The 13,689-nt window shown below is 44.9% G+C and overlaps 1 protein-coding gene across 10 annotated transcripts in view; it reads right to left on the minus strand.

Moving 5' to 3' along the window:
* Positions 1-2,452: 2,452 nt before the first annotated feature.
* The window catches only part of KANSL3 (KAT8 regulatory NSL complex subunit 3), a 42,766-nt gene continuing 31,529 nt past the window's right edge, over positions 2,453-13,689 (minus strand). For 7 of the 10 annotated variants that reach the window (XM_058684297.1, XM_058684299.1, XM_058684302.1 and 4 more), the window contains 5 exons: positions 12,990-13,099; positions 12,360-12,582; positions 11,891-12,024; positions 5,160-5,206; positions 2,453-4,980 (listed from right to left, as the gene is read on the minus strand). In XM_058684297.1, coding sequence (XP_058540280.1) covers positions 5,168-5,206; positions 11,891-12,024; positions 12,360-12,582; positions 12,990-13,099 — 506 coding nt within the window. In that variant the 3' untranslated portion in view covers positions 2,453-4,980; positions 5,160-5,167. Of the gene's footprint in view, positions 4,981-5,159; positions 5,207-11,890; positions 12,025-12,359; positions 12,583-12,989; positions 13,100-13,689 lie in introns of those variants that run through there. The other 3 variants (XM_058684298.1, XM_058684300.1, XM_058684306.1) reach the window with 2 other exon arrangements.

The raw sequence follows: 13,689 nt of genomic DNA on the forward strand, positions 1-13,689 counted from the left end.
TGTCCTAGGGTAGAGATCAGTCACAGAGTTTGGGCCCACTCCTAACCTGCCCAGGATCCTCCTTGCCCCTCATCTTGACATTGGACTGTTCCCTCTCTGATGACTGAGCCACCCCGCCTTTCACAAGGTCCTTCCTGGTGTCCCTCATGGGACAGAAGCAGGGATTCAGGCTGCCTCCACACTCCCTACATGGAAGGCCTCCCTGGTCCTAACCTTGAATTAATTCTTCATCTGTGAAATGGGAACATTGATTTGGCTCTCATCCAACTCCAGGGGTTGGAGATGGAAACAACTGATATGCCTGAGTGCTGAGTGAAAAAGGTAATTATTACATAGTGGGGGAGTGGGGAGAAGGAATGAAAAGGGATGGAGGAAGAGGAAGAGAGGAAGGCAAACTGTGTTTAAGTGCAGAAAACTACAGGTGGGAGGGCTGCAACCATGGTGGTATAAGGTTGGCTGGAAGAGGGCTGATTAAAGATCCCATTTCCTAGGGGACCCTAGGTAGCTCAGTCGGTTGGGTGTCTGACTTCGGCTCAGGTCATGATCTCACGATCTGTGGGTCTGTGGTTGCAAGGCCTGCGTTGGGCTCTGTGCTGACAGTTTGAAGTCTGGAATCTGCTTCGGATCCCGTGTCTCCCTCTCTGTCTGCCTCTCCCCAGCTTGTGCATGTTCACTCTCTCTCTCGATAATAAATAAGTTAAAAAAAAAAAAAAAAAGATGCTATTTCCCACATTTGGGTTCCAAATGGCATTTTGGCCCCTGGGGTGAGCTACACTATTCAGCGTGAATTTGGAGAAGGGCCTTCTCCTCTTTCTCCTGATGTCCCCTGTGAGACGAGCAAATGGCATCTATGACTTGAGTCTGGGGACTTCCGTGCAGGGGGAGGGAAGGCAGGGCTGGGCTGATGGCTCATAGCCACTCATCCTCCAGCGTTTACTAGGCTCCCACCAGTAAACAGACACTAAGCTAGAGGACGATGATATGACTCTGACCTTGAGTCCCTCTAGGCCAAGCCTGGGAGAGGTTGATCTGCAAGTGGATCAAATGCAGCCCAACCCAGTGTAATCCAAGGTTTTGGAGGTAGCAAGTCATAGCCAGGAGCAGTCAGAAGAGCTAACTGCCTGGTGTCAATGAGGTAATGCATGTGAGCTGAATCCCAGAGGATAAAGAAAGGAGCAATGGGAACGGCATCCCTGGCACAGGTCACAGCACTGTGAAGAGCTGGCATACAAGGGAGGATGAAGTCACTGAGGCAAGAAAGGAGGTGGCCTAGGAACAGAGTTAGGGACAGGTATGAAGGTAGGCTGAGCCACTAAGCACACCACATTCAGAATGTGATCCAAAAGACAGGGACCAACCATCCACAGAGGGGTCCACATCAGCAAAGTCCTGTGGCAGCAGGATCAAAAACAGCCCCTGGCAGGAGCACGTCAGTTGAGGTTACAAAGCAAGTAGCAATAACTGTCAGGCTCCCTGTCTGTGACAGTGCCTATTGAAACAATATGCTGTTTTAGAATTCATGGGGGTGAATGATTCCTGCTTCTTGCAACCATTGATCCTGACTAAAACATGTGTTAGAAAGGACCATAAAAAGGTAATGAACATGTTTCTGCATTATAATTTGCTATGACCCCATTCCTATGCTCCTGAAATTTAAGATGGCTATCATTTAAATAATTTAATCTTCATCTCTCACTTCATTTGACTCACTCAAGTCAGCGAGACCAAAGTTGGAAGGGAAAGAATGCACCCTGTCTCTACACAGGATGGTAGCAAGATGAGCCCACGTGCACTAGGACACTTCATGTAGACTACCAGAACCATGGCTTCTACCCATAAGGGTTCCAATGCTAAGTGGAGGGACCTGGAATTCAGGAACAGGAAGGAAGGTCCTCATGGGTACAAGTTCACAAATAATCTGGAGGTTGGAATTCATTCATTCATTCATTCCTGTCTTTACTTATGGGAGGGGACAGAGGTATAGAATGTTCAAAGAGATTTCACACTCTCAGGACCCAAGGCAAGGACCCTACCTACTGATTCTGACCCAGCCAAGAGCCCACCACAGCCGCAGGAATCACTTCAGGCCTGATGGGAAGTTAACAGGAAAGGACCACAGGAAGGCAAAGCCATCATCTCACCTCCTGGGCTAATGTCCATTTCTGCGTCCCATCTCAGAACCCCAGAACAGTGCAGAGAACAGACAGTGGTGGCAGACTGCATGGATTCTAGTCCTACTTCTGCCACTTCCTGCTGTGACTTCTCTGTGCCTATTTCCTCACATGTAAAAAGGGAATTACGGTACCCATGGTACAGTACAAAGTACGGTACTCATGGCACCAGGCATCCATGAGATGATCTCTGGCATTACCACACTATCTTGGCTTTTATTTTCTGTGCCACTTCACTGAGTGGTCATCAGAATAAATATGAGAAGTCAACTGAAAACAAGTTGAAGAAATCCAAAGTTGCTTTTATTTTTGTTTTTACTAATATAAGAATGAACCGTGACAGTGCCTCAATTCTATAACCCACCCAGCCCAAGATTATTCTAGTGGTGGGGCCAAGAACAGGTAGAAGATCTCCATCAGTGACCTCTTCTTAAAGCACAAGGACATCTTCCATCAGGCATCAACATGCACCTGTCATGTTGAATGTCAAGAATTGAACTAAAGCCTTCTTGATCCTTCTACATTCTCAGCCAGTAGTATTGCCTTCTGAGGTTAAGGACTCTAGGTCTGATACGTGATAGATGGAGGAAAGCTTCTTTTCACATTTCGAGAAGAGTGGGTGCAGAAGTGTGAAGAACATGACTCCCTTAGTTCAACCACCTCCCCCTTTAGTCTGTAACTCCAAGGTGAAATGTTCTTACAACTCCCCTTCCCAGGTTTGGCTTTTCTTCAAGGTGTACAACCAAAGCCTCAGGAAGTCATCCATGGGAAGCATACGAGGGTTTACACAGATGCAGGACAATACGTTAGTTTTTCCTTTGGTCCCAGCACACACTGGGCAAGCATCTTTCAGGAGCAACCCCTCCAGCATTGTCTAGGCTGTACTTCTAAGTCATGAATGGATTGTTCAGCACCCTTTGCCTGTCCTAAATGATTCCTAAAAGTTTCCGGTAGTCTCACACAGTCTTACTGCCCTTGGTTCCTACTGGCATGTTATCTTGCCTTTAAAGTTACCAAACCCCTGACCCATGGATGCCTCTTTGAGATTTCATATCTTCCTCAAACTTACTTAAATAAATTTCCAAAAGCAGTTACCTACCAACTAATCCAAGAATGAAGCCTAATATTATGCAAATCACTGCTGAGACCAGCTCTGCAGGAGGTCGGGGAGGGAGGCCTGGTTGTTCAAGAGGCTCTCTGCACACCTATCACACATGCCCCCTCCTTGCCCACAGCACTCCTTTTTGCTTTGTCTCAGACTCCTACACACTGTACTCCCTCCTGGCTGCCAGTCAGACTGGCAGGTGAGGCTGCTGGACTAAATACAGGGGACCTGGTTTGGATATATGCTGCACCATGGGTCAGGACGCTGGACCACGGCAATGGCATGCTGTGCACCCTCCTGCCTACTGATACTGAACAGAGTCGGAGTCACATCTGGGTTGCTCTATTTATTGACACCTTGGCTAGAAATTTTCTAGAGTACAGAAGGTTGAGAGCCTGATCTGGAGGACAGGTATGATGCCAAATCTAAAACTACCTTGGCATACAAGTATTGTGAGGACATAAGGAGGGGCTCAGAACTCCCGTCTTCAGTGATCATTCTCCAGGACTCAGGCTAGTACCAAGAGCCTCACACAGTAGAGTCAATGCCAGTAACCTTCCCACTACTAAGCAAGAAGACAAGAAGTGGCATAGAATGGAAACAGAAACACTAAAGTACTGCCTTCATTATCTTGATGCTTAAGCTTCCTGGGAAGCCAGGCCAAGATGTTAACTTAGCCAGTTATCCCTATTTCACTTCCAAGCACTGGAGATAGAAATTTCAGGGGTTGGGGTTTCTTCCCTGTGACTTGGAAAATCCTTCTTCTCAACTCCATGTCGAATCAACAGTTCCTTAGGTACTAGGTGCAAAACCTGAAGCCCCTATCATTTTCTCCACAGGACTTACTGGCATATCCTTCAAGCCACTTCATTTGTTCCATTCCTCTTTTTCAGTCTTTCTGGACCTGCAGGTTTTCTGCACACAGGAACTGCCCGAAGCATGATGAAAACAAGAAAGGGGCCAGCTTTCACCTACTGGCCAACTGCCGCCCCCGCCATCTATAGTGGCCAAAGGGACTGAAAGATGACAGCCTAGTCCTCTTTGATCTATCATGGGTTTGAATTTAGGAGTTCCCAAGTCTCAGCAGGCTAACTCAGTATCTGATGTGGTTCGTAAGACAGAGATGTGCTCGCCCATGGCTGCTCAGTAAAAGTAACAGTGACGTCCAAAACCAGCCCTCTGGTACGGCACAAGTGTTGGTGGGCCAGGATGACCCCTGTCCTCAGCAAAGGGCTCTCAATCCTAACTCCTGAATGGCCCCAGACCATGTGGCTGTCTCCTCCCAACTTGGCATGGGGGTAGCACAGACTTCCAAAAGGAACTCCTTTATTAAATGCAGTGAGCAGTCCAACACTGCTACTTGGGTCAAGTCACAGCGAATGCTGGAGAAGTGCCTCTGATCCATGCATGGCCAAATCTGCTCAGGAACCTGGGGATTCCGGGAATGAGACCCATAGATGCCAGAGGACGATGTTTCCTCTGCTGGCGCCATATCACCTAGCCTAATGGTTTCATAAGACCCAGAGGCCCATTCTGAAGACAGTTGGCAGGGAGGCAAAAATGGCAGTCTTAAGAAGTCTTCAGACAAGTGGATAGCTCAGCAGGACAGCATGTGTGCACCCAGGGCTCACTGTGCAGCAGCCATCACCAGCTTGGTGAAGGAAGGTATATCACACGGCATCTTCAGGGTGCTGGAGGTAGGCGCTATGGCAGAAGAGGGAGGGAACAAGAGTCAAAACTTTGCCAGGTTAACACACCCTCAGACCCTGAGAATTTATTTCAAAGAAGTCATTCTCAATGGGGAAAAAGCTGGATGTACAAGAGTATGTGTTCTAGCAGCCAAGTGGTTACCAGAATGTGGACTCTGCAGTTAAGAGACCCACCTCACTTTTTAGGGCAAGTGATGAATGCTAAATCTCCTCTTCCTCATCTGTAAGACACAAGGACAGTCTCTACTCCCCAGGGATGTTATGAGATTAAACCAGACAATCTGCATAAAGCACCTTGAGTATAATAGGTGTTCAACTACAAAGGTTTGCTCTTATTGTTATGCATAAGGGCAGAAAGAGAATGCAGGGAAAAGGAAAGGGTAAATTGTTAAGGGTGATAGAGATAAGGAAGTTTTCCATGACTGTTCTGACAATATCAGTTTTTTAGGTCTTATCCATTTTCAGTTGGTATGGAGGATGCCACAATTTCTTGAGCCCTGTAGCTTAGGAAGAAAAAAGCAAAGTAGAAACAGTTGACTTTTTTTTCACCAGGGTTTTTCTCACTTTTCTAGATTTCACTTTTGGAAAATTCCTAAGAGGTTTATAAGAATGCAGAAAAAAAGGGGAAAATGGGAGGGCACAGGAGAGGGGAAACGAAGAAGGGTTTGACAATCAAAACTTAAAAGAATCTGCCTACATTTGCTCACCCTGCCCAAAGGCAAGGCTGTGCACAGAGGATTACTCAGTCCTGATTAGAGGGTCTGCTCTCCCAGGGCCTACTGAGAGAGTTGCAGGGATGCCCCCTGGCTGGGCAGACCACCATGTGGCTAGAGAGGAGAAAGACCTTGTAACCACAGGCAAGGAGTCCATTCTCAGGACTCTGAGGCAAGGCACAACAGAGTCTCTGTCCCTCCTCTTCCTCTGACAGCTTTTCAGCTGTAAACAGTATATAAAAGTATGGGTGCTTGGGTGGCTCAGACAGTTAAGTGCCCAACTTTGGCTCAGGTCGTTATTTCATGGTTCGTGAGATTGAGCCCCTTATAGGGCTGTCTGCTGTCAGCATGGAGCCTGCTTGAGATCTTCTGACCCCCTTTCTGCTCCCCCCCCCCGCCCCAGTTCGTTTCTCTCTCTCTCTCTCTCTCTCTCTCTCTCTCTCTCTCTCTCTCTCTCTCTCCCCCCTCCCCCTCCCTCCCCCCAACTAACCTAAAAAAATAAAAAAAAAAAAGAGGACATAAGAGTCCAGTTCCATAAAAGAAACACAATAAATATTTATCGGTGCCAGAAATAAAACAGATAATTGTTTGCAAAGACCTTAGAAAAGTCTAGCCAGTGTTTATAATCTTTTTCTTTTTCAGCCTATCCATAAATATCATATTATGTAACTCAAAATTAAAAAAGGATTATATTTGGGGCGCCTGGGTGGCTCCTTCGGTTAAGTGTCCGACTTCGGCTCAGGTCATGATCTCACGGTCCGTGAGTTTCAGCCCTGCGTCAGGCTCTGTGCTGACAGCTCAGAGCCTGCAGCCTGTTTCAGATTCTGTGTCTCCCTCTCTCTCTGACCCTCCCCCATTCATGCTCTGTCTCTCTCTGTCTCAAAAATAAATAAATGTTGGGGCGCCTGGGTGGCTCAGTCGGTTAAATGTCCGACTTCAGCTCAGGTCACGATCTCGTGGTCTGTGAGTTCGAGCCCCGAGTTGGGCTCTGGGCTGATGGCTCAGAGCCTGGAGCCTGCTTCCGATTCTGTGTCTCCCTCTCTCTCTGCCCCTCCCCCATTCATGCTCTGTCTCTCTCTGTCTCAAAAATAAATAAAACGTTAAAAATAAATAAATAAATAAATAAATAAATAAATGTTAAAAAAGGATTCTTTTTTCAAATGTAAACACCATTATCACATATTAAAGGGTTAATAATTCCTTAATATCAACAATTACCCAGTGTTCAAATTTCCAATTGTCTCATAAACATCATAAATGGGTGATTTCTCAACCTTTTAAAATTCAATTTCCCAGTCTGAGGAGATTCTGAGACAGCCCCTATTAATCAATCCTATCACAATAATCACTAATTTAGGCCTACTAGACCACATAAGAAAACCAAAACCCAGAGAAGTTAGGTGATTTGCCCAGGACCACACAGCTGGCTAAAGACAGAGCACCTGACCCACAGCCCACTGCTTTCCCTGATATCACATGGTCTGGCAGTGTGAACACTGAGGTAATCATTAGAAGTTTTCAAGTCAGCAAGTCTTAATCTAATAATGTGCCCTTTCTCTGTAAGAAGAGAACCACTAGAACCCTCCTAGTAATTATACACTCATTTTTCTGAGATAAAAACTAAGCTCTCAAGTTAATGCTATCAGGTAGAAGTCAGATCTTGATCTTTATTCTGTGCTTCAATTTAGCCATGGAAAACGATTCTCAATAAGCTCTATCTAGCCTCTTCTTACCACTAACTAGCTCCCCCAGGCTGCAGCAAGCTGAAGAGGACCACTAAGAGAGAAAGAGGTATCACATAGTGGGGATATGCATTCTAGTTGGGCATCAATATGATTATCAACAAACGTTAAGACTGCCTGATAATAGACCCAAATGGTTTTATAGATAATTTGCATCACACTATCAAGGAACTCATAATTTCTGTGCAATATAAATGTTTTTAGAATAGGAGAAGGGTGCCTGGGTGGCTCAGCTGGTTAAGCATCTGACTTCAGCTCAAGTCATGATCTCATGGTTCATGGGTTTGAGCCCCACATCCAGCTCTATGCAGACAGCTCAGAGCCTGGAGCCTACTTTGGATTCTGTGTCTCCTCTCTCTCTGCCCTCCCCTGCTTGTGCTCTGTCTCTCTCAAAAATAAACATTAAAAAAAATTAAAAAAAAAAAACAATAGGAGAAAAACATGCTTCCGTCTCATTCTATAAGGATAGATTTACCCCTTCATACAACTGGACAAGGAAAGCACACACGTAAAAGCAGGGATGGATGGGAAGAAAACTATAGGCCTATCTCACTAATAAACACAGAGGCCAAAATCCTAAGTAAAATAAAAGCAAATCAAAAGAGTGGACATGCTTTTCCTCTGAAACACTTGGCTTCTTTATTTTATTATTTTTTTTGTTCTCTTTTGATAGGGTCTCGTTTCCTACATGTGCACAATACAAATAAACTGGGACATATGCAAAAAAATAATGGGACGTATTGAACAAGCTACTGAATATAGAATTTAGATAATCTGACATTAGGAAATCTATTAAAGTAATTCATCATTTTAACTAACTCAGAGGAAATGTGTATGCTCATTCATCTCATGTGATTCCAAAATGGCAATGAACAAAATTCAAAACCCATTATTTATCAAGAAAAAGGAAAAGAGTAACAGTAGCAAATTATAAACATTCTGGACACTTCATTAACTGGAAGACCTGCATTATTAAACAATTTCATAAAGCTAGTGTGAGAACAGATGGGTCACAGGTACAAAAAGGCCCAGGTGTATGTAGTAATCGAGAATGTGAGAGCAGCAGGTTTCAAATGGATAGAAAGAAAGGATAATGGATTCTTCAATAAAGTTAGATCCTTACCTTAGCATAGAAAAATAAATTCCAAATGGACTGAAAAACTAAAGGTAAACAAACAAATGCATTATAAGAAAACACAGAGTTTCAGTATAGGATAATGGAAAGTTCTAGACCTGAATTGTGGTGATGGTTGCACAGCAATGTAAATATACTAATGCCACTGAACAGCAAGCCTAAAGCCTAAAATAGGGCAAAATGATAAACTGTACATATGTATTTTACAATTAAAAAAAAATATATATAAAAAAAACACAGACAGATTATATTCTTGCAATGGGAAGAGCTTTCTTAAGACACAAAACCTTGGAGCTATAAAGGGAAAGATTTGAAGATTTTGCTATGTAAAAAAACCACTTTCTTAATGTTTATTTTTGAGAGAGACAGAGCATGAGTCAATGGGGCAGGTTCACAGGGAGAGAGAGAGAGAGGGAGACAGAGGTTCTGAAGTGGGCTCTGTGCTGATAGCAGCAAGACTGATGTGGGGCTTGAACTCACAAACCATGAGATCATGACCTGAGCTAAAGTCAGACGCTCAACCCACTGAGCCAAGCAGGTAGCCTCACTATGTAAAAATTTTTAATGTATCATAAAAGATCCCAAAACAAGTATCAAAAAACAAGCACTTAATACTTCAACAGAAAGAAAAAAAAAAAAGCAGTTGACTGAAGTATATACAACTTGTATAATAGACAAAGGACTGGAGTGACTAGATGGATCCAGTGTCCGACTTCAGCTCAGGTCAGGATCTCGGGGTTTGTGGGTTTGAGCCCCGCGTTGGGCTCTGCGTCTTACAGCTCAGGGCCTGGAGCCTGCTTTGGATTCTATGTCTCCCTCTCTCTCTGCCCCTCCCCTGCTCATGCTCTGTCTCTCTCTCTCTCAATAATAAATATTTTTAAAAATTTTTTAAATAGATAAAGGAAACATCTGAATGTATAAAGCTGCTATAAATAGATGAATGGATAAATATGTGGTGTGTGTGTGTGCGTGTATGTACATATATGTACACACATATATGTGTATATATACATATATACACATATACATACGTGTATATATACATATATATGTATATACATATACACATACATATATACATGTATATACACACATACATACACATATGCAATGGAGTATTACTCAGCAATCAAAAATAATGAAATCTTGCCATTTGCAATTATGTGGATGGCACTAGAGGGTATCATGCTAAGGGAAATTAGAGAAAGACAAGTATCATACGACTTCACTCATATGAGGACTTTAAGACACAGAACAGATGAACACAAGGGAAGGGAAGCAAAAAATATAAAAACAGGAAGGGGGACGAAACATAAGAGACTCTTAAATATGGAGAACAAATAGAGGGTTATTGGAGGGGTTGTGGGAGGGGGGTTGGGCTAAATGAGTAAGGGGCATTAAGAAATCTGCTCCTGAAATCATTGTTGCACTATATGCTAACTAACTTGCATGTAAATTTTTAAAAAATAATACTAAAAGAAAAAGAAAAAAATAAAAAAAAAACCATTTCACTTCACTCATCAAATTAATAAATTAAATTGAAAATACTGATTTCCATAAATGATAAAGGCATAGGAAAATAGGTATTCTCATCGTTGTGGTTTGAACTGTAACCAGCAGAACCTCCGAAAGACAATTAGCCAGCAGCTAGCCAGGTGTCAGATGCACAACTCTCCACTATTGATCTCTAGACTGTAGAAAGCTCCCAGAGGCACGCAAAACTCAGGAGCGAGGGTGTTCACTGAACCATTTTTTTCTGTATCAAAAACAAAACAGCCCAACTCTCTAACAGGAGGTGGTGAAATACACTTTCGTACATCCACCTAGTGAAACATGAGGTAGCAACTAACAAGAAGTAGATAAGTCTCTATGTAACCCACAGGGAAGCATGTCACAACATGTGTTGTAAACAAAGGCCAGTTACAAAATAGTCCATATTCTGTGATCCCATTTTTGTCAAAAAAGTAAAATAAGATAATATACTTTGTATAGCAAGAAAAATCTAGGAGAATGCATACCAAGCTGTTAGTGGGTTATCATCTCTGAGAGTGGTATCATGGGAAATTTTCACTTTCTAAATTACTTCTGTAATTATTTCTGTAATGTTTGAATTATTTAAAATAAGCACATTTCTGTAATTGAAAAAATAAGGAATTAACAAAAAAAGAAATAAAAACACCTCCATTTTTCTGCCAAAAAGGCGGGGGGCGGGGGCGGTAACTATGATCCCAATGAATGCCAGGTTACAATCTCTGTGCAGTATTTTCCTCTAAAAAGGAGGAGGCAGGGGCGCCTGGGTGGCGCAGTCGGTTAAGCGTCCGACTTCAGCCAGGTCACGATCTCACGGTCCGTGAGTTCGAGCCCCGCGTCAGGCTCTGGGCTGATGGCTCGGAGCCTGAAGCCTGTTTCCGATTCTGTGTCTCTCTCTCTCTCTGCCCCTCCCCCGTTCATGCTCTGTCTCTCTCTGTCCCAAAAATAAATAAAAAACGTTGAAAAAAAAAATTTAAAAAGGAGGAGGCAGAAGATCATCTAGAACAGTTGGAAGCTGTCAAGTGCCAATAGGGCCCCCCCCCCCCCCCCCCCACTTCCTGGGCAGGGCTGGTGTAGTGGGAATGACGGGAACAGGGCCTGGCTTTCTGTCATGGCAGCCTGCATAGCACCCTCGCTCCCACGAGGGAAGGCCAAGGCTGAAAGGGTCAGTGCACACTTGAAGGAAATCACACTCAACACTGGACTCCAGCTATTTTTTTTCTTTTGCCTCTGATCTCTAGGTAGCTCTCAGATCATGACTTAAGATTAGAAACATTTTACGTGACAAGGTTACAACAGAAATCCGATCAGCTACAAGGAACTGCTGGTGACTTGTGGGTAAGAGCTATAGAAATCTAGTGTGTCCTAAAAAGATGAAATGAATGCCAAGAGCTGGAACAGCACAATGTTGGAAAACTGGTCAAAGTAAGGTTGTTAATCAACTAACTCGCCTCTACCACAACCTGTGAATGATGAAACCAAGAATGGGAAGAGAAAAGGAATGGAGAGGGAAAGCAAACAAAACTTACTTACTGAGCACTGCTACACACCTGAACATAGTTCCATGTTTAATCCCAAAATAATCCAGGGGGTGCCATGGAAGAGGAGACTCAAAGAAGTCCACAACTTGCTCAATATTACAAAGCTAGAACCCCCTAGGTCTGGATTTGACCATGGTCTGCCTACAAGTCCAGTGCACTGGCAGCTACTCTGATAAGCCAGTCAGTCGGCCCCAAACTTCCCAATACCGGAGCCTGCGTCCTCAGTCTTTCCAGGCAGACTCACCTGTGAGCTGGAGGGCAGCGCCTGGGAGTTGGGCTCATCTGACGGGGCTGCTCCTGAGCCCATGGGGCTCAGTGTAGTGATTCGGCTGGGCTGGCCACGCAGTGTCAGAGTAATGGTGGTAGGGACCTTCAAGCCTGACAGAGATGGGGGGAAGGTTGTTTTTGGTCATAGCCTCCATTTTCTTCTCCTGGAGAGTTTCTTCACATCACACACCACCCCCTCGGCCTCCCACCTCAGTTTCCCCAGCTGGGTTATCTACGCTCTATCAGTCAGTCTGAAAGGCAGCAGGAAACAGCTGTGTTCTTTTGACCTCTCTGGGGGCTGGTCTCACACAACTGAATCCTTGGGGGGTCAATGCCAGGACCCTGGTGAGTTGGGTTCAACAACATGCCTTGCCCATGTGAGATGGGAAGGTCCTGGGGAAAGATCCCATATCTAAGAGTCCCCACGGCTGTCATGAGAGACTCACCTGATGCTTGGTTAGAGATCTGAGCCAGGCCAGGGAGGCTGCTTGCCAACTTAGCGAGGCCCCCATTGGTCAGCAGCTGGTGGATGGCTGTGGGCTTCCCACCAGGAGTGGCACCCAAGGAGGAGAGAGTGGTGGCCACAGGAATGGTACGTACAATGGTGCTGGTGCCCGTGGTGATGGCACCCAGGCTCTGCATGGGGGTGGGCAACTTCACACTGGTGGCCTGTGGGACACACAAGCCCAGGTGATCAGAAGCTATTGCCCAAAAGCAATGTTCGAGTATGGAGGGCCCATAGCATTAAAGGCTACCATCCACTGAGCACCTACTACATGCAAGGTACTCTTCCAGGCATTTTCCATATACTAGCTTACTTAATCCTCAAAACAACCCTTTGAGAGAGATACTATTATCCTAATTTTACAGACAAGGAAACGAAGACACAGAGAGATCAAAAAACTTGCCCAAGATCACACAGTAAGTGATGGAGCCTTAACCTCTGGTAGTTCCCAGGGTGAAGTCAGAAGGCTGTCTTGACCCAGATTCCAGACCCAGTTTCCCTGTCAAAACCAACTAAACTGAGAATGCCTCCTCCCCACACCTGCCCAACCCAGCAGAAGGCAGATGTGCACCTGTGGGGCTGGCCCTGGGGAGGGATTTGCTGGGAGGCCAGAGGTCTTGCTGCTGATATCCTGCAAGCTGAAGCTGAGACCTTGAAGGAGGCTGCTGGCTGATGTAGCCCCTAGGAGAGGATATAACAAATGTCAATATAGGCTCAAGCCCTCATCCCAAGAGCAGCCACACCCATCCATCTTCAACAACCAACTAAAATACCAATGCTCTTTCCCTGGGACATTTCCAGGGCTCTCAGAAAGATGCCAGGAAGGACTCCCCAGGCATGCACACTGCATGCCCACATGAGGAAAGCTACTATTCTAGACATACTGCCTTGGATTTGCTCTGCATATCCCAACCTGCTCTAAACTACCTGTCCAACATCTTGGACAATTTTAGGAAAACCAGAAAGTTGGAATCCCACTTCAGAAATCTAAATTCCATCCCTTCCTGGGAAGGGGACAGCTTCTTAAGCCAAAAGAATTCCAAATACCTGATTTACACTTCACTACACACAGCCCAGTGGCCACAAAGCAAAGAGGGAGGTCCTCCTGAAGGAGGACACCTGCACAGCCTTGGCCCTGCTGGACTCAGGCAACCAGCCTTCCCATGTTGGGTGGGGTGGTGAAAGTGAGGAGACAAGCAGAGGCAGAAAGGTGCCTCATCTTGCTAATGCTAGCACAGCACAATCTCCAATTTTCTGCAATCAGATGTGTT

Source organism: Neofelis nebulosa, chromosome 9 (assembly GCF_028018385.1).
Source record: "Neofelis nebulosa isolate mNeoNeb1 chromosome 9, mNeoNeb1.pri, whole genome shotgun sequence".
Taxonomy (NCBI): Eukaryota; Metazoa; Chordata; class Mammalia; order Carnivora; family Felidae; genus Neofelis; species Neofelis nebulosa.